This window comes from Hippopotamus amphibius, chromosome 7, assembly GCF_030028045.1.
Source record: "Hippopotamus amphibius kiboko isolate mHipAmp2 chromosome 7, mHipAmp2.hap2, whole genome shotgun sequence".
Classification (NCBI taxonomy): Eukaryota; Metazoa; Chordata; class Mammalia; order Artiodactyla; family Hippopotamidae; genus Hippopotamus; species Hippopotamus amphibius.
The window spans coordinates 149,037,044-149,062,176 of record NC_080192.1 but is presented as its reverse complement, the minus strand read 5'-3'; the positions used below and the strand labels follow the sequence as shown (position 1 = coordinate 149,062,176).

Genomic DNA, 25,133 nt, shown 5'->3' with positions numbered 1-25,133 from the left:
TGTCCCTGTTTAAAGACTGCCCACCTGGCCAGGGTCCGGGGATTTGCCGTGCCCCACTAGGTGGCTTTTAAGTTACCCTCTGCAGGGACTTTCCTGGTGGCACAGGGGTTAGGAATCTGCTTGCCAACGCAGAGGACATGGGTTTGATCCCTGTTTCAGGAAGATTCCACATGCCAGAGCAACTAAGCCTGCAAGCCACAATGACTGAGCCTGTGCTCTAGAGCCCTGAGCCACAACTACTAGAGCCTGTGCTCCACAAGAGAAGCCACCGCAGTGAGAAGCCTGGGCATCTCAGTGAAGAGTAGCCCTGGCTTGTGGCAACTAGAGAAAGCCCACGTGCAGCAACAAAGACCCAACGCAGCAAAAAATAATAAATAAATAAATAAATAAATAAATAAATAAATAAATAAAACCCTCTGCGAGTGACCAGCAGCTACTTGGGAAGGTGGGAGAGAGAAACTTAGGTACTTAGCCCAGTAGGAAGGCCCAGGAGATGGCTCCTCCCCCTTTCCTGACAGTCGCCTGTCCACAACCACGCAGACCTGCAGCGCGGGGGCCTCTTGCAGACGTGAAGCCTTCTGACAGTGGACTCGATTTGAATGTGCCTACTGGTTGTACTGCTGGGGATCTGCCCATGAAAATTTGGGTAATGCTTCTTCTCTTGAGAAGAAGAGAATTTTGTCTTATTTGTTTCGTAGCCAAGCCTGGAGCGATGACATCTGAAGCACAACCTCAGAGGCAAACTCTCATGTACTGTGGGGACACCTCACAGGGGACAGCAAATCCCCCTGACTCAAGTTCCAGGGCCACGTGCCCCACACATGCCCAGATGTATCTGCTGTCAGTGGACGGCCCACATTCTCTCTCAAAATAAAATTAAATTATCTACACGAACAAGAGCTATTCACAGAAAAACGTGTCCAATTACACAACTGAGCAGCAAATGTTGGATTCATATAAAAAGCCTTTCAGTTGGTTATGACACCTACACACATTTTAAATGTTATAAATGTCGGTTCTTGGGATTCAAGGCTCACATATTTTGATGTCCTGTCTGAAAAATCAAATATTATATTTCACCCCAGAAAGTAGAATCAAATTATACTGATCTTGATATGATTCCGCCCTGGGGATATTCTTTAAAACGTTTCCGTTTTTAGGATCTCCCACAGCAACAATGGGGAGAAAAGCTTACAGACGGTCCTTCACCTCATCAGCTTCCGTAAAACAGAGAAAACAATTGTACCGTGAAGCTGAGGACTAAGAATGCATGTTTGACGACAGAAATACAATGTCAATGTTTAGTATTTGCTCCGTGGAAGGACAGCGAAGGCACATCTCCTGATATTCTGGGGGGCTCACGGGTTGGCTGACCCCCAGAGAACACGGAGGGAGCACCCAAGGAAGGCAGTTCAGGTGGCACCTGAAAACCTGCCTCCCCCAACCCCATGAAACCTGTTCCAAGTGGAAACAGAACAAAAAAGGGATGAAGATTCTCTGCTCCTCCCAGTGAAGAGACACCGACTTACTTCCATCCGGAAGACGTGCCAGCACGACCCCGCTGCCTCCTCTCGCGGTGACCAGAAACCCAGCTTTTATCACAGACAGGACCGCCAGGCCCTTGGCTTTGGCGATGACGTGTGCTGCAAAAGATGAAGACAGGTGACCCGTGCACAGAGGTCTGCTTCCCAGCACCCGGGCCTCCCTAGTCTCAGCTGCCCAGGTAAGTGTGAGGAAAACCGCCCCAGGACAGAGGAGCCTGAAGCCTTTGGTGGCCCTAACCCGACGAGACTGGTGCTCAGAAATCCTGCAACAGCCACAAGAAATGAGACACTGGGATGAGACTGTATTAATGTCTAGTAGCAGGACAAAGATTTCAATTAATTTAGAACTTAATTTATCATTTTAAAAGTTATCATTTTCAAAGAAATTAAGATCTACGTGGTATTAAGGAGAAACGTTTAAATTCAAAGCCACATCGTTGAGTTCACCTCCTAATAATGTGAAAATCTGGATTCAAAACCAGGAAAATTAAATGCTTTTGCCACTTTAAAAAGTTTTTTAACTTTATAAAGTGATCTGATTAGTATTTGAGTAACACATAACTACTGGTGCACTGAAAATATAATTCAATTTACAAAATATAGGTTTATTCACATTTCAGGGAAGTTCGTTACATAAAAGCAGGGTTATTAACATAGGTACCCACTAAACACAGTGCCTCACTATTCTGTGAATTTATTTACACAACAGTACATCTTTCAAATAACAAAGGAAGCCTAGACATTGGAAATTATTCTTGGATCCCAATGTTACTTTTAAGGTAGTTTATCATCATTTCAGTCAAATATTCTGTCAAGGAAGTCAAACCAGACAGTGCACTCAAATACACAAAAAAGGCTTTGTAGGTGTCCCTAGGAAATACTAAATTTCTAACACAACTATGCACACCATTTGAAAATTTAAATTAATAACAGACTCTCAGAGACGATTCACCCAAGAGCACAAGGAGGGTAACACACAGACCATCCTGAAGCTGCTGGAACTTGAGCAAGGTTTAGAAGCAAGGCTGGCTTCTCAGACGGCTGTCTGCAAAATGAGCTTTAGTTTATGTTCTAAAGGGTGTGACACACAGTAATGATGTTGACAGCTTCATTACACGTCAGGCAGGTTTGTTTATACAACACATGTTGGCAGAACATCCTCAACACCTCACACTCCATTCTCAGTGCTTTCACAGTGAGCAGTGCCTCTATTCAGAAACACCAGCTATGATAAAAGTATGTTTTTAAAATGAACATATTTCAAATGTCAGGTGTGTTTGCACATCTTATCCACCCAAATTCAGGGACATCAAAACACCAACAGTCCCTAAATACATGTCCGGTTAGCTCTTCATCTGTGCGGTGGATGCGTGTCCTACAGACTCACCCTCTAAACTGAGTTTCCCTTGCATCTCGGGTCCTCTCACACCGAGGACGTGAACTCACAGTCTAAGAAGGTCTAAAGGTCTGGACATTTTGTTTTACAACATTTTGTAGATTTTATCTCCTGTTACATAACAGAGCTCCCTAGTTTTAATGTAAGCATAATGGCCCTCCCTCCTCATCCCAAGAAAAGAGGAGGCTTGGTCCTCTGGCAGCTATGGGCCTTTCTGCCTCCCATCCCCATGCACAGCCTGTACACTTGTGGGAGTAAGCTTTTACTCAGGCTGCTCTGTAAACTGGTTTTCATTTTTTGAGCTATACCCAGTGAAAGGGAGCTGGTGGGCTCTGACTGGAGGCAGAATAAAGGCAAGACAGAACTGTGCGGGACAAAACCCATGAGAAGTAATCCACACCCAAATATTTTACGGTAGGAAATGCAGCTTATCCGCAAGCGTGGCTAGCCTGACATGAACGTAGATGCTGATATACACTGAGAAATGTATTCTGTCTCTTGCTTCAGAATAGAGGTACAGAAAATTCAGTTTTTCTGGTTGAATTTTCTTCAAGTCCTACACAGTGCTTCTCAAATGTGCATGTGCATGTAACTCCCTGGAGATCTTGTGAAAAATGCAGATTCTGATTCCTTGGGCCTGCATTTCTAACAAGCTCCCAGGTGATGCCCAGATGTAGTCCAGCCTGCACGTCGAGTAACAAGCCTCTATGAAGCGCTGTTTTCTTAAGATGGGAGGAGTGGCTGGCCCAGAATAACAACAATTAATATTATTATTACAACAACAACAAGTTAGAAATTTTTAAAACATTTAAACGTCTGTCAAATAACTTCAGAAAATCTGGCTTAAGAGATGGAACTGGTTTCTTTAATGCAGGATGAGAGCCGTGCACCAAGAGGCACATCAGCCTGCAGCGGCCCAAGCCGGTCTGCACACACGTCTCCGCGCCAGAGACATATTCTCTCAATCACGCTTTAGAAATGCCTGTTAGTTCTAAGAGGGAGGGAGAGGTGTGTGCAGGAAAGTCAGGAGACATCTGGGTGTTGGCAGTGCTCCATTTCTTGACCTGGCTGGTGACATGGAGGTTTCTTTTATAATTACTCATTGTACTGAATGAATGACTGATTCATGCATTTTAATGTATATTTCACAATAAAACCGCTAAACATAAAAGAAAAAAGAAACAAAGAAAGAAAGACAAAGAAAAAGAAAGAAAGAGAGAAAAGGAAATAACTGGTAGCAGTAATGAACAGACAGTGGTTCCCAAAGGCTTGCCTCTGGACCAGGTCTTGTGAGGTCAGCCTGACTACAGGAGGATCACATGAGAGATGTGATAACATCTGCACTCCTGGCCATGCTGCTCCAGGGGTCTGATTCAGCAGGTCTGGGGGGGGCATTGAGGAACTGGGCTTTAATGACCCAGGGAATACAGACGTGTAGCTGTGTGGAGAATCACTGATTAGTCTTCTTAAACCACTATAAAGTATAACTATCCTATCTAGGAAGAAAAAACATAGAATTAAAATTTATTTATGAGATTAGCTAGTGAGTTTGCAAGATGAGTTTGCAAAGTCCTCAGAAATTGAGAAAAGGACCTGTGAGTTTGAGGACAGTAGAAGTGGAAAATGACACAGGGTACTTAGGGCCATAGGCTTGGGTTAGGGTTAGGGGAGGAGGAGAGGGAGTCTTACAAGGGGGTGGGAGAGGGAGGCTGCCCAGGAGACCAGCCAGGAAGATGGGCCCAGAGGAGAAAGGTGGTCTGAGAACCTGTGTGAAGTCAAGGGTTGAGAAGGTAATTTAGGAAACAGAGCAGACATAGAAGTGAAAAGTACATATTTTATTTACTTACCAGGAATGATCTTATCAGGTCCATTTCTGGAAGTTATTTCTGTGAATTCTCTTAGAATTTTAGCAGCCTTTTTTGCTTCAGATTTCAAATTGGAAGGAATAGGGTTATTCACTAAAAGATTAAAAAAATGATTTTAATGAAAAAATCTAAATAGCAGTTATACATTTGTTGTAATTTCATTTTCCTCACACACAATTAAGCATTAACAAACTGTATGCTAGCTGACAAAGGAAATAAATTGAAAATCCTTATTTATTGATCATTTCATCTCCATTTTCCTAATAAATTAAATTTGGGAAACCCTAAACTCTCAACATCTCAGAAATTATACAATCATGGAATTCTAAAGGATCTTAAAATCTGGTCCAATCTCCCAATCATGTATCTTTTCCCTGTAATTCTTAACCCACCTTAATATTAACCAAAAAAAGTTAAAATTTTAAGAAGTAACAAAAGATGTATTTTACTACTGTCTGTAACAGATAATATAAAATTCAATATGTTTGTTTTGTTGAAAATGTTTGAACTGTCTGTACAGATTTTCCTCATTAGTAAAATTCTAGTAGACTCGGGAATTGAGTGATTACTCCAAGTAGAGAATATCTGCATTTGCATGGCATTCTATGTTTTCAGCATTGGTTGGGTATTCACAAATCAGGGCCAGTTTATTTGTGGTAGCAATGCTCACATCATCTTTCCAGCCCTGAAGTATGTGGGGAGGATCATTCCTTCACCACAGGACGCGGAACCAGAAGAGCCAAAGAGATCACGAGGCTTCAGGAGAAAATCTGCTCTTCGGACCATCAGAGGAATTTTTCATTTCAGAGTGTGTTTTCAGTGCCCGCAAGTTGCACTGGTTGTTTTCCATTCCTCCCATTTCCATCTTCATTGCGTTTCTGTTGCTTTTTACATCCCTGACCTGTTTTTCAGTGCTGTTATATTTGTGTCTGATGATCGCATCACCGCTGCCCTTTCTGGGTGTCTCTTTCGCGACTTTTCTCCAGGTCGCGGGTTCCGTTTTGCGGTGGCTGCCGGACGCGGCCCACGCGGCCGCCCGGAGGCTCCGGGTCTGGTCCTCCCGAAGCGGTGCGCCGCTCGCGCTCGCGCCAGGGCCCCCGGCCGGCCGGCTCGGTCCCCCCGAGGCTCGCGGTCCTGTCCTGCGGGCGCTGAGCGGTCGGCCCCGCTGCCGCCCGGGGGGCGCTCCCGAGCACGATGCCTCCCGCCCGGCCAAGGCCTCGAGGGCCCACCGCAGGGCCCGTGAGCTCTGCCCAGCCTGCCGCCCTCTCCGCCGGCGTCTGCTCCGCCGGCCCCGGGGGCCTCAGCCTCCCTGAACTCAGTCTGGCTCTTGCCTCCAGGAGCACCTGCCCAGGTGGGCTTCCCTCCCTGCGCTGCAGCCCGGAAGGTGCTCCAGGCAGGGAGACAGGCGACCGCGGACCTCCCCTGGATGGCCCCTCGCCTGCACCCGCGTGAGACCAGGCGCCCCTGTGGCCCCCGTTTCTAGTTGGTCACAGCAGGTGGCTGTTCCAGTGCCAGCTTCTTTGTCATGAAGCTCTCAGTGTACTTTTTAAAAAAATTTTTAATTTTTTTTTAACTGACAATAAACAGCCTATATGTAGAGTGTACAGTTTGGCATCCCAATCTCCCCATTCCTTCCCCCCCAACCGTCCCCGCTTTCCCCACTTGGTGTCCATATGTGTGTTCTCTACATCTGTGTCTCTATTTCTGCCTTGCAAACCGGTTGATCTGTACCATTTTTCTATAGTACACATATGCGTTAATATACGATATTTGTTTTTCTCTTTCTGGCACATTTCACTCTGTATGACAGTCTCTAGGTCCATCCATGTCTCTACAAATGTCCCAGGTTTTCTACTAACTGGGTTTTGTTTGCTCTTCTTTCTCTAGTTTCTTTAGGTGTAAGGTTTGGTTGTTTATTTGGGATGTTTCTTGTTTCTTGAGGTAGGATTGTATTGCTATAAACTTCCCTCTTAGAACTGCCTTTGCTTCATCCCATAGGTTTTGGATCATTGTGTTTTCATTGTCATTTGTCTCTAGGTATTTTTTGATTTCCTCTTTGATTTCTTCAGTGATCTCTTGGTTATTTAGTAGCGTATTCTTTAGTCTCCATGTGTTTGTGATTTTTACAGTTTTCTTCCAGTAATTGGTTTCTAATCTCATAGTGTGGTCAGAAAAGATGCTCGATACGATTTCAATTTTCTTAAATTTACCAGTGCTTGATTTATGACCCAAAATGTGATCTATCCTGGAGAACGTTCCATGCGCACTTGAGAAGAACGTGTAATCTGCTGGTTTTGGATGTAATGTTCTATAGATATCTATTAAATCAAGCTGATTTACTGTGTCATTTAAAGCTTGTGTTTCCTTATTAATTTTCTGTCTGGATGATGTATCCACTGGTGTAGGTGGGGTGTTAAAGTCCCCCACTATGATTGTGTTACTGTTGATTTCCTCTTTCATAGTTGTTAGCATCTGCCTTTTGTATTGAGATGCTACTATGTTGGGTGCACAGCTATTTATAACTGTTATCTCCTCTTCTTGGATTGATCCTTTGATCTTTCTGTACTGTCCTTTCTTATCTCTTTTAACATTTTTTATTTTAAAGTCTATTTTATCTGATATGAGTATCACTACTCCAGCTTTCTTTTGATTTCCATTTGCATGCAATATCTTTTTCCATCCCCTCACTTTCCATCTGTATGTGTCCCTAGGTCTGAAGTGGGTCTCTTGTAGACAGCATATATATGGGTCTTGTTCTTGTATCCATTCAGCCAGTCTGTGTCTTTTGGTTGGTGCATTTAGTCCATTTACATTCAAGGTAATTATTGATATGTATGTTCCTATGACCATTTTCTTAATTGTTTTGTTTTTGTTGGTCCTTTTCTTCTCTTATGTTTCCCACTTAGAGAAATTCCTATAGCATTTGTTGTAGGGCTGGTTTGGTGGTGCTGAATTCTCTTAGCTGTTGCTTGTCTGTAAAGCTTTTGATTTCTCCATCGAATCTGAATGAGATCCTTGCTGGGTAGAGTATTCTTGGTTGTAGGTTCTTCCCTTTCATCACTTTAAATACATCATGCCACTCCCTTCTGGCTTGCAGAGTTTCTGCTGAGAAATCAGCTGTTACCCTTATGGGAGTTCCCTTGCATGTTATTTGTTGTTTTCCCCTTGTTGCTTTTAATAACATTTCTCTGTCTTTAATTTTTGTCAATTTGATGACTTTGTGTCTTGGCGTGTTTCTCCTTGGGTTTATCCTGCCTGGGACTCTCTGCACTTCCTGCACTTGGGTAGCTATTTCCATTCCCATGTTAGGGAAGTTTTCAACTATAATCTCTTCCAATATTTTCTCGGGTCCTTTCTCTCTCTCTTCTCCTTCTGAGACCCTTATAATGCGAATGTTGGTGCATTTAATGTTGTCCCAGAGGTCTCTTTGGCTGTCTTCAGTTCTTTTCATTCTTTTTTCTTTATTCTTTTCCACATCGGTGATTATCACCATTCTGTCTTTCAGCTCACTTACTCGCCCTTCTGCCTCAGTTAATCTGCTATTGGTTCCTTCTAGTGTATTTTTCATTTCAGTTATTGTGTTGCATATCTCTGTTTGTTTGCTCTTTCATTCTTCTAGGTCTTTGGTAAACTTTTCGATCTTTGCATCCAGTCTTTTTTCAAAGTCCTGGATCATCTCCACCAACATTATTCTGAATTCTTTTTCTGGAAGGGTGCCTATCTCCTCTTCATTTAGTTATTTTTCTGGGGTTTTATCCTGTCCCTTCATCTAGTACAAAGTCCTCTGCTTTTTCATTTTCTCTATCTTTCTGTGGCTATGGTTTTCAGTTCCACAAGATGAAATACTGCTGATACTGCTTGATTCTGCTGTCTGTGCTCTTGTGGAGGAAGCTATCTAGGAGGCTCATGCGTGCTTCTTGCTGGGAGGGACTGATGGTGGGTAGGGCAGGGTGGGTGGAGCTCAGGAAGACTTTAATCCGATTTGGTGGGCAGAGCTCAGAAAACTTTAATCTGCTTGTCTGCCAATGGGTGGGGCTGTGTTCCCACCCTGTTGGTCGTTTGGCCTGAGGCCACCTAGCACTGGAGCCCACAGGCTCTTTGGTGGGGCTAATGGCAGGCTCTGGGAGGGCTCACGCCAATGAGCACTTCCCAGAACCCCTGCTGCCAGTGCCCCTGTCTCCTTGGTGAGCCACAGCTGCCCCCCACCTCTGCAGGCAACCCTCCAACACCAGCAGGTAGGTCTGGTTCAGTCTCCTATGGGGTCACTGCTCCTTCCCCCTGGGTCCTGGTGAGCACACTTTTCTGTGTGCCCTCCAAGAGTGGAGTCTCTGTTTCCCCCAGTCCTGCGGAGGTCCTGCAATCAAATCCTGCTGGCTTTCAAAGTCTGATTCTCTGGGGATTCCTCCTCCCATTGCTGGACTCCCAGGCTGGGAAGCCTGACGTGGGGCTCAGAACCTTCACTTTAGTGAATGGACTTCTGCAGTATAACTGTTCTCCAGTTTGTGAGTCACCCACCCAGCATTTATGGGATTTGATTTTAACGTGATTGCACCCCTCCTACTGTATCGTTGCAGCTTCTCCTGTGTCTCTGGACGTGGGGTGTCTTTTTTGTTGAGTTCCAGTGTCTTCCTGTCAATGACTGTTCAGCAGTTAGCTGTAATTCTGGTGCTCCTGCAAGAGGGAGTGAGTGCATATCCTCCTACTCCGCCATCTTGATCCATCTTCTCTCAGTGTACTTTTCATTTGTTTTTTACGATGAGTAATATTCAGTATCTTTCCATTTCTGTCAAATCTTTTTTGTATTTCTTTTCTATTTATGGAGGGTATTTCTCTGTTTCTTATTTACATATTACAGGAATTAACCTTTTTTTTTTATAGAATATGAGTTACAAACATTGATTTCCTCTTTGTCATATGTCTTGTCAATTTTCTTATGATGGTTTTTCTATTTTTTAAAAAATGAACTCAAATTCATATTCTCTTTTAAATCTAACAAGTGTCTTAACTAAACAAAGTAGTTCTCAAATTCATATGAAAAAATAAGCAAGAAATGCTATAAGAATATGTGTGAAAGAAGAATAATGAGTGGGACAAGCTCTGGTTTGACATATTACAAAGCCTCAATAATTTACCTCCTAGTGATGCAAATACAGACAATCAATTTTAAAAAACAGAGAACCAGGAAGAAATAGAAACCATGAACAGACCAATCACAAGCACTGAAATCGAGACTGTTATTAAAAATCTCCCAACAAACAAAAGCCCAGGGCCAGATGGATTCACAAGCGAATTCTATCAAACATTTAGAGAAGAGCTAACACCTATCCTTCTCAAACTCTTCCAAAATATAGCAGAAGGAGGAACACTCCCAAACTCATTCTATGAGACCACCATCACCCTGATATCAAAACCAGGCAAAGATGTCACCAAAAAAGAAAATTACAGGCCAATATCACTGATGAATATACATGCAAAAATCCTCAACAAAATACTAGCTAACAGAATCCAACAGCATATTAAAAAAAATTATACACCATGATCAAGTGGGGTTTATCCCTGGGATGCAAGGATTCTTCAGTATACGCAAATCAATCAATGTGATACATCACAGCAACAAACTGAAGGATAAAAACCATATGATAATCTCAATAGGTGCAGAAAAAGCTTTTGACAAAATTCAACATTGATTTATGATAAAAACTCTCCAGAAAATGGGCACAGAAGGAAATTAGCTCAACACCAAATAAAAGCCATATATGAGAAACCAAAAGCCAACATAGTTCTAAATGGTGAAAAACTGAAAGAATTCACTCTAAGAACAGGAACAAGACAAGGGTGTCCACGCTCACCATTATTATTCAACATAGTTTTGGAAGTTTAAGCCACAGCAATCAGAGAAGAAAATGAAATAAAAGGAATCCAAATTGGAAAAAGAAGTAAAATTGTCACTCTTTGCAGATGACACGATATTATATACAGAAAACCCTAAAGACTCTATCAGAAAACTGCTAGCACTAATTGATGAATTTAGTAAAGTAGCAGGATACAAAATGAATGCGCAGAAATCTCTTGCATTCCTACACACTAACAATGAAAAAGCAGAAAGAGAAATTAAGGAAACTCTCCCATTTACCACTGCAACAAAAAGAATAAAATACCTAGGAATAAACCTGCCTAAGGAGGCAAAAGATCTGTATGCAGAAAACTATAAGACACTGATGAAAGAAATCAAAGACGATACAAACAGATGGAGAGACATACCGTGTTCTTGGATTGGAAGAATCAACACTGTGAAAATGACTGTACTACCCAAAGCAATTTACAGATTCAACACAATCTCGATCAAATTACCAACGGCATTTTTCACAGAACTAGAACAAGAAATCTTACGATTTGTATGGAAACGCAAAAGACCCCGAATAGCCAAAGCAATCTTGAGAAGGAAAGATGGAGTTGGGAGAATTAGGCTTCCTGACTTCAAACTATACTACAAGGCCACAGTGACCAAGACAGTATGGTACAGGCACAAAAATAGAAAAGAAGATCAATGGAACAGAATAGAGAACTCAGAGGTAAACCCAAGCACATATGGGCACCTTATCTTTGACAAAGGAGGCAAGAATATACAATTGAAAAAGGACAGCCTCTTCAATAAGTGGTGCTGGGAAAATTGGACAGCTACAGGTAAAAGAATGAAATTAGAACACTTCCTAACACCATACACAAAAATAAACTCTACATGGATTAAAGACCTACATGTAAGGCCAGACACTATAAAACTCCTAGAGGAAAACATAGGCAGAACACTCCATGACATACATCAAAGCAAGATCCTTTTTGACCCACCTCCTGGAATAACGGAAATAAAATCAAGAATAAACAAATGGGATCTAATGAAACTTAAAAGTTTTTGCACAGCGAACGAAACCATAAACAAGACAAGAAAGGAACCCTCAGAATGGGAGAAAATACTTGCCAACGAAGCAATGGACAAAGAATTAATCTCCAAAATATACAAGCAGCTCATGCAGCTTAATACCAAAAAAGCAAATAACCCAATCCACAAATGGGTGGAAGAGCTAAATAGACATTTCTCCAAAGAAGACATACAGATGGCCAACAAACACATGAAAAGATGCTCAACATCACTCCTCATTACAGAAATGCAAGTCAAAGCCACAGTGAGGTATCACCTCACACCGGTCAGAATGGCCATCATCAAAAAATCTAGAAACAACAAATGTTGGAGAGGGTGTGGAGAAAAGGGAACTCTCCTGCACTGTTGGTGGGAATGTAAGCTGGTACAGCCACTATGGAAAACAGTTTGGAGGTTCCTTAAAAAACTAAAAATAGAACTATCATATGACCCAGCAATCCCACTACTGGGCATATACCCAGAGAAAACCATAATCCAAAAAGAAACATGTACCATAATGTTTACTGCAGCACTATTTACAATAGCCAGGACATGGAAGCAACCTAAATGCCCATCAACAAATGAATGGATAAAGAAGATGTGGCATATATATACAATAGAATATTACTCAGCTATAAAAAGGAATGAAATGGAGCTATATGTAATGAGGTGGAGAGACCTAGAGTCTGTCATACAGAGTGAAGTAAGCCAGAAAGAGAAAAACAAATATTGTATGCTAACTCATATATACGGAATCGAGAAAAAAAAAAAAATGGTACTGATGAACCCAGTGGTGACAGGACAAGAGTAAGGATGCAGAGAATGGACTGGAGGACACAGGGTTTGGGGGGTGGGGGGCGAAGGGGAAGCTGGGACGAAGTGAGAGAGTAGCATAGACATATATATACTACCAACTGTAAAATAGATAGCTAGTGGGAAGCTGCTGTATAACAAAGGGAGATCAACTGGATGATGGGTGAGGCCTTAGAGGGCTGGGACGGGGAGGGTGGGGGGGATTTGCGGGAGGGAGGGGATATGGGGATATATGTATAAATACAGCTGATTCACTTTGGTGTACCTCGTAAGCTGGTACAAGACTGTAAAGCAATTATATTCCAATAAAGAGCTTAAAAAAATAGAAAACTCAGAAATTGCCCACATATATACATGAATTATATATATGATAAAATATTGCACCACAGATCAATGTGGAAAAGCTCTTTTACACAATAAATAGTGGTCCTTTGTGGGAGGGGAGGAGGGCAGGTGGAATTCATCCACAGCTTCACATTACATAATGATAAACTCCAAATTCACTGACGATTTAAAATGCGAAAAGTGAAAGCATAAAAGCACCAGAAATTATGGGAGAATTACTTTTCAAATTTATAGTGCAAAAGGCCCAACCGTGATGAAAATTTTTCTGTATTTTTTAAATAATCAAAAATTACGGCTTAAGCACATTGTAAAAATGAAGGAAAAAGTATAGGTACGCATATACTGAAGAAAAGACATCTCTGCTGCTAATATTCACCCACACTACTCTCTGCATTTTAGCCTGTGCTTCAATTGGTTCCTATTGCTAAACAAGTAGATTATTTCCATTTTTAATTTTTATTGATACCCCTGTTAGATGGTAACTATCTTGAGAGAATCTTAGGAGTTGGAATTAATGACTGAAAAAAATCAAAAGTTTTTAGGTTTTTATTCCATCATCAAATTGCCTTCTAAAAACAGTACCCAACCTTAGCGCCACTGGGCATTGCCATGAAGAATCTGCACTGCACTGGGGGAGCTGGTGGAGGCAGTGTGCGCATCAGAAAGACAGGCTGACAAATTTTTACTTGAGTTACCTGAATGCTAGGGGTTTCTTTATGCTAGTTTACATTTTGTTTTGCATATTTTCTGTTCATGTTCTTTGCCTATTGTTCTGGTGCCATACTCCTTTCCTCTAAAATGTTAATCATGTGGCAAGTTTGTATCTCAGCTTCTTGTTTTTATAACTTTATGTACAGTTTTTCAGTATTTGTTTTTATTTATACAGCAATATATCTGTGGGCTTTCTACCACGGTCATCTTTCTATTATTACGAGTAAAGGCCTTAATTTAAGGAAAAAATTATACAAGTATTCTAAATTTTCTTTCAGTTTTTATTTTACAATATTTGACCTACCTCAAACTTGCATTGGTATAGGATGTGAAGTAAAAACCTAATATTTTAAAAACATACAAAATTTATTGAATTATCCACAGCACTTAATTAAAAATGCTACCATCATGACAAAAGAATGGACTAGTCATATACATATACTCATATATGTAAAAACATATGACAGAGATGACATGATAGGTTAATAAATTATCCTGGGACAACTGGGCCATTCTAAGGAAAACACAATAAAATTAGATTACAATCACATCATACACAAAAAAAACTCAATGTAATTGAAGGCCTAAACATTAAAAGCAAAATTTAGTACTTTTAGAATTAAAAAAATAGGGAATAACTTATGATTTGATGACGGAGGACTACTCTAAACAAGGCACAGCAGGAAAGGGAAACTACGGACATATTCAACTACATGAACGTTCAGAAAGCTGTAACAACATACATTTAAAAAATAAAAAATAAGCCATAGACTGGACGATATTTGTCATAAACATAAGTGACAGAGATTTAGAATCCAAAATGTATAAAAATCTTTTATTTCATTTTTCTAATATAGAAAATTTACATTTATTTACATTTATTATGATTGATATGATTTATGGTTGATTTTTTATAATTACAAATCAGTTTGAATACTTCAATTTGTATTTCTATCATATCCTTATTATTTTCTACTTTTTCTTTTGTTATTTAAAATTTAGAGTTCTTCAAGTTGAATTCTTAAGGCTTTCTTTAGTTCTGGACATTTTGCTTCTTCCATTTCTTTTTTTTAAAGTTTTTATTGGAGTATAGTTGATTTACAATGTTGTGTCAGTTTTGGGTGTACAGCAAAGCGAATCAGTTATCCATATACATGTGTCCACACTTTTTGAGAGTCTTCTCCCACATAGGCCATTACAGAGCACTGAGTAGAGTTCCCTGTGCTATACAGTACGTTCTCATTAGCTATGTGTTTTATATATAGTAGCATGAATATGTCGATCCCAGTCTCCCAATTTTTCCCTCTCCCCCCTACCCCCTGGTAACCATAAATTTGTTTTCTACATCTGTAACTCTATTTCTGTTTTGCAGATAAGTTCATTTGTACCCTATTTTTAGATTCCACATATAAGTGATATTATATATCTTTGTCTGAATTACTCCACTTAGTATGACAATCTCTAGGTCCCTTCATGTTGCTGCAAATGGCATTATTTCATTCTTTTTTATGGCTGAGTAATATTCCATTGTATCTATGTACCATATCCAGAATAAAGACCTTTTAATATTAATAAAAATATGAAATCACTATATAAAATTGGGCAAAGTGTTCAGTTCATTAATCAAAAGAGGAAACCTCCATGGCCAATAAATGTATGAAAAGTTGACCAAACTCCCTAGAAACCAGAGATGTGCAAAGCCAGACCATAATGCTTTACTGTTTCTTGTCCTTTAGGTTGATGGAAATTGAAAAACCCTGCCAATGAGTGTATTTAGGTCGTGCAGGGGCACATGGGGAAGCCTGTATCCCATCAATGAGGACGTAAGTGCAGCTTCTGTGGGAGCTGTTGTGAGGACAGCTGCAGATGACCCACCAATTCTAGTCCTGGACATGCTCACGGAGACACTGGCTGCTGGGCTGAATGGTGGCCCCCAAATTCATGTCCACCTGGACCCTGTGAAAGGGACCTTATTTGGAAAAAACATCTTTGCAGATGTAATGAAGTTAATCATTCTAGACTACACAGGTGGTCCCTCAGTCCAGTGATGAGTGTCCTTAAGGAGACAGAAAGGGGAAGATGCAGAGTAGGAAGGGAAGGCAGCGTGGCCACAGAGGCAGAGCTGGACCATGTGGCCACACACCCAGGAGCACCTGGGGCCCCAGGACCTGGGAGAGAGCAGGCAGGACTCCTGCAGACGTGGGTCCCTCCAGGCGTGGCATGGCTGACACCCCACGTGCGGCCTCCACACTGTGGGAGAGGACATGTCTATTGTTGTAAGCCAACCAGTTTGTAGCAATTTGTTATGGCAGCGCAGTCATTGAGGCAATGCTTTTAATAGCAAAATAATAATAACAGCACATAAAAATAAATACTTTCAAAACAGGAAACAGATTTCCCTCAAGAGGAGGGTGGGTACATCTAGTTTGGTGCAGTATTAAAACTGTATTCTATACAGAACTTCTAATAAGCTAGATTTACATGTATCAATGTGACAAAATATGAATAATATTGAGAAGAATTAGTCGCAAAAAGATACATAGGGTATCACACATTTATGCAAACATTTATATAAATGTTTATATAAACATTCACATATAAAAGTAAACTATGATTACATTTGATTTGGAGGGCCCTGGGGAAGGCTTACTGCAATCTTGCACTTTCTGCCCTTAGGCTGAGTGTAGTGAGTCGTGGACGTAAAGCGTTATTCTCAGTAGTCCTTTGTATGTCTGAAATATTATATAACAAAGACTGTTCAGCATAAATTGAATACTGTAGAATTAAATACTTAATATATTAGTGGAAACATATGACTCCAGCTGTAAAAAATGTATATTATGAATAATTACTCTATAAGTTGCCTTTTGTTTAAAATCTGATCTCTCACATCCAACATCATGTCTTGCATGCAAGGTGTAGAAAAGTGAAAAATGTATCCTATGTTTTACACAAACAAGAGTGCACACACAGCCTCTCCCCCCCTACAAGCACATACAAGCACACACACACACATCAAAAGACAGGGACTTGGTGAGCGGCTATACACTAAATATTCAATCGTTATTATATGCATTTGTATATCCCTGACAGTTCTGCAATTTCTGAATTTTTTGGAACTAATATAAAGTTGCTCTCAGGGCTGATGCCCTTGGCACCCTACCTTCACCTGCACTGGTGAATACGAAGCACAGACATGAACACAGAAAAATTCTCAGAAGCACATAATTTTTAAATAGGGAAGGAATCTTAAAACTCCCACTTAAAAAAAAAAACAAAAACAAAAAACAAAAAACATTCATTTAAAATTATGTCAACTTACTAGTGGCCTTTAAACTTTTCCTATTATTAATGCTTTGATTATACAGTCTGGATTTAGAAAGTCTTAGAAAAATTACAATATAGAAAAATTCCAAGGGAACATATTTATGCAGACCCTTGGGCCTCTAAAGTACATTTTATGGAATGTAGTTAGTCATGTTAGTCATGACTTGCCCAATGTCAGCAGCAGGCTAATGACATACAATTGTGTCTGGTATTCCACAGTGACCGAGAAAAAGTGTATATGGTAGGGGGCATTTCCAAGTTTCCAATACTGTATTGACACAATTGACAGATTTTGAAAACCACAGCCCGTGTGAACATACTCGAGGGAAGCCGGCTTCATCTCCATCTGATCCCTACACAGGAGGAGGTACCGAGCTCGCAGGAGCCTGCAAGGAAACTGGGTACGACTAGAAAATCAACTAACATGCACTCGTCTGTTTGTAATGCACATGCTTTGATGCTGTGGGTGGTGACTAGACAAGGCCCTTGTTTTCTTAATTTTTGTTGGTACCTAAGATGACATAGCCCCCCTCTTAGAGTGAATAAGTCACGTGCAGAGGGTCTGCTGTGTCAGTCACGTGGCTGGGCAGCTAGCTGTGCACCCACGTGTGTGCCTCCTGTGTCAGCACGGTGCTGGGCCTGGGAGCAGCTGCCCAGAGACAGTAATGTGCGTTGCTTCTACTCTACGAAGTAGGAAGGAGGGTTTTCTCCATCCTCTCTTTCCTGTCACTGGCCACCTGAAGGGGTCTCTGGGGCAGAGCCACAGTGGGACGGACGGAAGACCCCAGATCAGCACATGGGGGGAGGCTCCCACCACCTGGAACATGAGGCAGAATTAACTCTTCTTGTGCTGAGAAATCGAGATGTGGGGGCTTGGTGTTCCAGCTGACATTACCCTGTTATACTTAAAAATTATTTCTCATGTCTCCATGGTATTTGCTGCAGAAGAAAGATGGAGAAGTACTTGTAATTTTTATTTTCTAACTTAGGACTAGACTTGTTTTATATACATTCTAATCACTTAATTAGTTTGGGGAGGTAGACAAATGAGTTAAAAACATAAAATATAACATACCATATGTTAATATCTTTCTGTTTGATTACATCATAATAGATTTCCAAGTCCCTCTAAAAAAGCAAAGCAGTGATTTTGCCTTTTCATTAAATGTTAAAATGGCTAAGAAGACAGATCTTTGCTATCCCAAGTGCTCCTGTTAGCACGTGCCTAAAAACAGCTTCATGTTATGGACCCTCCCTGTGCTTTCCTCCTTGTGCCTGAGTTATGCCTTCTCCCCTGCTGTAACCTCCCTGTTCACCTGGCGCAGGCGTAGCAGGCAGAGTCCCATAGCAGGTGGGATGCACGCAGCGGGCCGCAGAGGGGATACCAGATGCGAGTTATTCACCCTTGGCTGAGAGCCGCCCCGGGGGAGGTGTGCGGAGACGCGGCCGCCTTGGAGAAGGAGCATCCGTGCTCCCCAGGCCGGGCTCCTCTGGGTGCCGACGGCGCGGGCATGCGAGGGGGTCCGGGTGTGGGAGGGGCAGGAGTCCTCGAGCCGTGGGGACTCTGGTTGCCGAGAGCAGGGGGCTGTGGAGGGGACGTTGAGGGCTCTTGCCTGGGGCTGCGGCCAAGCAGGCTCTGCCAGGTGACCTGTGGCCACTGCCCCTCCCGGAAGACGCGCAGCCGCCCCCCGTCAGGAGCTCCCCGGTTTCTCCCCAGCACACGTGGAGGACGCGGGGGCTGAGGGGCACCGAGGCCGCGGCACCTCCAGCCACCACCTGTCCTCCTGTGACCTGTGATGGGAGAATGCTCGGTTGAAAAACTGAATCAAAGGAAGACGATGTTGTGTGAGAAGCCACTTTCAGAGATGAAACAGGTAAAATCCCATCACAGATCAGCACTGAGGGCTGCACGTTTATGATCTATCGTGATAAGGAGTGCTAAAGAGTGAGCTCAAGTCAACAGTGTTCTCCCATAAAGAGAATCACATTCTACCTATCTGTAGACTTGAATTACAAAAAAGTTCTCAACTATTATTATAATTCAGTTTTCATCGATAAAAATGTGTGGAAGATTGTTTTCTCTCTTGTGTGAGTGCCAGTACAGAGCCTCAGTTTTCCTCTTGGCCCCCGAAGCCTGATATATGGGCTGTCTGGCTCTAGAGGGAAAACAATGCCAACCTCTAACCTCTTAAAATACCACGCATTCTTCAAAGTCAACTTTAAACACTGCTTCTATTTGAAACCACTGTACACAGAGAGCCCTTTGAGTAACTGAAATCTTAGACCAGACCTGAGATTTGGCAAGATGCCCTCCCTGCCCCCCAAGGCTGCCCCTTCCTGGGGCAGCTAGGCAGAGCTTTCCCACCTGGGCCACACGAAACAACACGTGGCCCGAGGATCGAGGCGCACACCCGCCCCACGTCTGGGGGGGGAGAGGGCCCAGAGGACCCGTGACACCAAGGCTGCCAACACAGATGGCATCTGCCTTGCCAACTGGAGACTGTCCCTTGCCATCTGACTCCACAAAGCTTAGGTCACTGCAGTCACGGACTCTCAATACACCCTGAAAAGAGTTCAGGGATGAGGCCCTCTGTGCTGTGGAAAGAACTGGCAGAACAAGTCTTCATATAGTTAGAAGCTTTCAGGAGAAGATTTGAAGAGCACAGTTTCTCGCATTTTCTCGCATCTAGAAAAGCACTAAAATCATTAATAGAGACGTCGGCTCCTCGTGACTGGCAGCAACCTTCTGCCAAAATGCGCGCCTGACTGCACGTACCGCTTCACCTAAATCACAGCTATACTGGCCTCCCCTCCATCTTCTCAGAGCAGTTCCTCAGCGCTGTCTGAGAGGCTGTCTCCTGGGCTGTCCTCTTCATTTTGCCCCAAATAAAACTTAACTCACAACTCTCACATTTGTGTTTCTTTTCAGTCAACAGCCTCCAGGGAGGAGCCAAGAAATGGAGGCCAGCCTTTTCAGGGTCCTCCCCACTTCCCCAAGGCGCCAGCCTGTCTTATTCACAGTCACACCTCAGGTCCTGTGACTTTAAGCCCCACTTACATCTTATAACCCTCCAAGTTTGATCTATTTGTTACCCTTTCCCTAAATGCCAGGCTCACAGCAGCAATTACTGATTGGCCCTTGAAATCAAGTATCAAGTAAGCATCTCAAATTAATCCCATTTCGATTTAACTGTGACGCCCTACCTCCTCTGCAACCTGCTCCCCAAGTTTCCTCTCCAGGTAGGTTTCACCCATCAGGGAGTTCACACTCAAAATCTGACCAACTGTGACTTCCGTATTTCTCTCATGCCCAGTGCCAACCCACCAGCACACCCTACGGGAAGATTAACCTTCCACATGCTCCTCCCCTGCCACCAGTCTGGCCCAAGGAACATCAGTTCTTGTGACGTCTGTTCAACAGCCTCTTCCGTGGTTTCTCTGTTTCCAGTCTTGAACATCAAGGGTCATTTCTACAAAGAAATGCTCCAAGTAATATCTTATTGATAACATGCCTCAAAGTTTTTCCACCGTATTTAGTTTGCACCATGGCCTATATCACTACCCTGTGTCTGTCTGTCTATCTATCTATCCTAATCTCCCCCTCTAGAATATAAGTGCCATGAGATTAAGCACATTAACTGTTTCATTTTATTAACTGTAGTATCTCCAACACACACCATAATGACATATAGTAAGTGCCCAATAAATATTATTAATAAATAAAGCATTTGTTGCTTTTTGGAATTAAAGGTCACATTCCTGTGAGAACTAGGAAAGGCTCATTTACATAGAAAGAGCAAATGTTCTGGGCTTCCCTGGTGGTGTAGCGGTTAAGAATCTGCCTGCCAATGCAGGGGACACGGGTTCAAGCCCTGGTCCAGGAAGATCCCACATGCCATGGAGCAACTAAGCCCGTGCACCACAACTACTGGCTCTCGGGCTCTAGAGCCTGTGCTCTAGAGCCCGAGAGCCACAACTATTGAGCCCATGTGCCACAATTACTGAAGCCCATGCGCCTAGAGCCTGTGCCCTGCAACAAGAGAAGCCACTGCAATAAGAAGCCCACACACCGCGATGAAAAGTAGCCCCCGCTCTCCACAACTAAAGAAAGCCCGCATGCAGCAACGAAGACCCAACATAGCCAATAAATAAACAAGTACATTAATTAATTAAAAAAAAAACCCAGCAAATGTTCCCTACCTCTCAGACTCTGTAACATTTCCTAGATCTTGAGAGCGAGGAGGATAAGAGGGAAGCAAGGTACAAGTTGATAGTATAGTGCCCTAAAATAGTCCTTTCTAGGCTGTTACAGGAAAGGGAGGACAAAACCAAACCAGATCAAAGCAAAGCAAAAGCTACGGAGATTGAGTGCAATAAGACCAGCAAGCCGATCGATCTAAGAAGCCTCATGCAGCTCCAGTGCCATGTGGTGCTCACCCCTCCAGCCCAGAAGGCACAGGAGAGCCCCTGCTCTGCCCGCAGGAGGAAACTCTGCTGCTGTCCCATCAGAGAGCTGGAGTGTCAAAACCTTGCAAACGAAACAAGGCTCAGCTTCAAAATTAACGATGACTGAAGACCAGAAGCAAACCTGGGTGGGCAGAGATGGCACAGACCTGCCACCTCTTCTCAGCACCCACCCAGCAACGTGATTGAAAGTGAGGGCTCATAATAAGATGTTTCCATTTCTGGCCTGCAAGTTTGTGATTTGACTCACACCCACGCATCTGTCCACCACTCAGCGGCAACCCTTATAGGCTGGAAGCAGTGCTTTTTACTAAGCTTCGTGCCCCTGCAGAGCCCTGTTCATGAGTCTAGATGCTCAGTACACCTCATTGACTTGAATTAATAAACTGCAGTGGAATTGGTTCCTTTTGCTACTATGATACTAAGTATCTATGTCTTTTGTTTGGAAGCAGCACAGTTTTGTCTGTTTCCATTGATGCAGCACCTGAAGCAGAACAGGTGACCCGCCTGCAGAATTAGAACAAGCGTCCTCCTTGTGCCACAGCAGAGCTTTGCAACCAAAGCTGCTTCACGTCAGCATCTGACCAGAGGCTTGTGTGGGAGCTGCCAGAATTGCCTCTTTTGCAGGCACTTCTGTTTGGACTTGCTGCAAGATTTTGTCACCACTGGGGAGAGCCTGAGAGCAAAGCCAGGCAGAGGAGCACTTGACTAGAGTTGGAGAGAGAACCTGGGCTCTGCGGGCACTGCTTCAGCTCAGGTCTGGGCCACAGCTGAAGCCACAAGCAGCTCTGGTTTCTTCAGTCACATGGACCAGTAAAATCTTTTTCTGCTAAAGACAATTTGGATCAGATTTTCTGGCACATGCAACTAAAGCTTAGTAAACGATACATAAATCTTACCCGCAGACTTTCTACTTTGAACTCTATTGACCGAGCAGAATGAAACCAGTTAAATAAGCAAATTCCACACTTGAGTGTTGCTATTGCAAACATCCTGTGTAGGGAAGGCCAGAGCCTCTTTTATAAACATGGGAAGGAAAGCTACTGGACTGGGGCATTCAGATGCAGCCCAGGATGCCTGCAGACCACAAAGCTCGACTGCTAAGCTTGAGAGCTGCACACAGCCCCATGTCATTGCGAGCTGGCTGTCACAAGGCTGGTCACGGTGAGGATACCTTCACGTTCAGCTGAATTCCAGAAGAGCCTAGCTAATGTGTTTGAAGAGTACAGATCCTATTAAATTTCTAATAAAAGCATATTGCCTGGTCATAGTTGTATGTAGTGAATTTCTCTATCTGAGCCAACAAATAATAATAATGATTTAGAGATAAGCCTCAATTCCTGTCCGCAGCATCAAGTTATGGCTCACCCACTTTTCCTCTGCTATACCATTAGGCAGAGGAGCATGGTCTGATCAGAATTTGATATCATTATATTGAAGTTATGAAGATATGGGTCATTATTAAGTCATGGTTTGCATCTCAACATTCATAAAAATCTTAAGTCTCAAAATAAAGCTGATGATGCAAAACATAAAAAATAAATAAAAATAAAATTAACAAATTTAACTACAAAAAAAAAAAAACCTTAAGTCTCTTGAATTCCAAGGCAAGGCAAATTCTCTATAAATATTTGAGTTTCCTCCTAAGAGAAGGGTGGCTGCCAAACCTCAAGCCAAGAAAATAGATGTAACGTTTTCTTTAAAAAGCAACTAAAATATTTGAAAATTTCCATACTAAGGCCTTTTTTTTTTTTAATTAAGAGGATTTTTTTAAATAATGAGGAGAAAATTTTTGCTTTAGGAAACTCAAAAGCTTGAAATGAGCTTAGGATGTAGAAATAATTGCCATACTGACCACAGGGCAATAAACTCAGGGCTGGGGTCCCTGGGGGCAACAGTGACATCAGAATCCCACTTGGAGTAAACTGCCACCTGGGGTAAGAAAACTGACTACTTTCCAGTCTAGCCCTTCACAGGTCTGGGATGAAACCAGGGAGAGGAAAGGCTCCCTGCCCAGTACCTCAACATTTTAAGACTTCAATGGCTTCCCAAACTTCCCCTCTGTCAACAAGCATCCCATATATTATTTTCCTCAATGGAGTCTCATTTATGAGAGAACTACCTATAGGAAATTTTTTATAAATTTTTATTTTGGCTATAAACCTTAGCCAAAATAAAAGAAACTTTGTATATCTACGTAATCTTTTGAAAGCCTTTGAAATATTGCCTTTAGCTTTATCAGGACATTATCACCTTGGACACCACTGCCTGATAACTACGCCCACTGTTTCTTAAGCCAATTCTTATCTTTCTGTGGCCTGGGTTTAACTGCTTCTTTTGTCTGAAGGAGACGAAGTCTGTCAGTTCTAGAAATCAAAACTGGCCTCTGGTCAGGTCATTAACCTTCTAATACAAACTTCAAACCAAACTGATCATTTCAACCCCAAACATTATCGTGGCCTGTTCTTCTTCTCCTATTCCCCTGACCACAGGCTTCGGACGGGGGACAGAGAGCACGGAGTGACAAGAACCCTAACTTCCAGCATAAGGAGACCCTCGACTTACACTTGCTTTACCTTTTCTCAAACTGAAGAGCACGCCTGGCTCAGAGTGGGACTACACATGCCACTCTAGTCGGACCACTGACTGTGAAAAATAGACTCCTCCCAAAGAAAATAAAAATTGAGCGTGTTTAGGTCTTAAACTGCACAGGGTGATGTCTTATCATGACCCACTTGCACATAAGCCAACTTGTAGAAAGACATCTGTGACCACCGGTCACTCAGCAACACGGCAGCAACATCAGCGTTCCCTTCTTTCCAAACACCACATCCTTATTTCTAAACAGTGAGAAATCCCCTGAGAAAATGTCCTAAATGGAATAAAAGCATCAAATCACTCTTGATGAGCAAAATTTTTTTTAATCTTACAAAGATGAGGGGCAGTATTAACTCACTTTACAGAAACTGTGTTTACATAGAACATTGGTAAACTGGATAACCAATTCTCCCCAGTTTAAGCATGATAGACAAGGATGGAAGTGACAACTTATTTTAACCTCCAGCTGGTCACTGCACAGGTATTCTAACAGCAGGCCACACAAAGAACTACACAGCACCATGGAGACTTGTTATTTCTCTGAGGTGTGTGTGTGCAGAGTTTCTGACTAACCCATTATTAATTCAGGCGTCTCCCACATCTCAATAAAAACTCTCATGAGGACAAAAGTGCAGGACGCACATGTTCTGTATACAAAAAAACCCTGAAACCCTCCCTCACTTTGGTAGAACATTCTGGGGCCATCCGCTTCCTACCCTCTGTGCGCAGGGGTCCACTGCCTGTGTCATTCTCTCCAACTCAGCCTCAGCAGCAGCAGTGGTGACACTGAAACATTTGTTGAGATGAAGTGACACAGTTCCAGGTAGCAGAGTAAATCTCATTACCTCATGGTCATCTACCAATTCAGAGCAGTTTCATATCTCCTTAAACCAGGAAAAACCACCACAGTGAAGAGATCCAGGCTCTAGCACTCCCAGCGCCAGGGAGGCGGCCACTCTGCCCCAACACGTTCCCCCAGACGGTGCCTGGTCACAGGCGGGGCCAGGTGCGCTGCGGGGCACCTGGCACTTCCAGCTCGGGAGGCCAGGAAGCCACGGCCACGCGCTGCCTCCCGCCCCACGAGTCGGGCGCAAACGAAACCAGCCGTCTAAAGGTCCAGGATGTCCTCCACTGAGGCAGACGGGAACGGAAAA

At 42.8% G+C, this 25,133-nt stretch overlaps 1 protein-coding gene across 6 annotated transcripts in view; it reads right to left on the bottom strand.

The window, feature by feature from the left end:
* Positions 1 to 25,133, bottom strand: part of SH3YL1 (SH3 and SYLF domain containing 1) — a 118,334-nt gene that overhangs the window by 25,940 nt on the left and 67,261 nt on the right. For 4 of the 6 annotated variants that reach the window (XR_009054882.1, XM_057743717.1, XM_057743719.1 and 1 more), the window contains exons 2-3: positions 4,788 to 4,898; positions 1,530 to 1,643 (exon numbers count right to left, since the gene is read on the bottom strand). Coding sequence is in view for 5 of the 6 variants with exons in the window: in XM_057743717.1 (XP_057599700.1) it covers positions 1,530 to 1,643; positions 4,788 to 4,898 (225 nt within the window). In the remaining variant the exon portion in view is untranslated. Of the gene's footprint in view, positions 1 to 1,529; positions 1,650 to 4,787; positions 4,899 to 17,237; positions 17,257 to 25,133 lie in introns of those variants that run through there. The other 2 variants (XM_057743718.1, XM_057743722.1) reach the window with 2 other exon arrangements.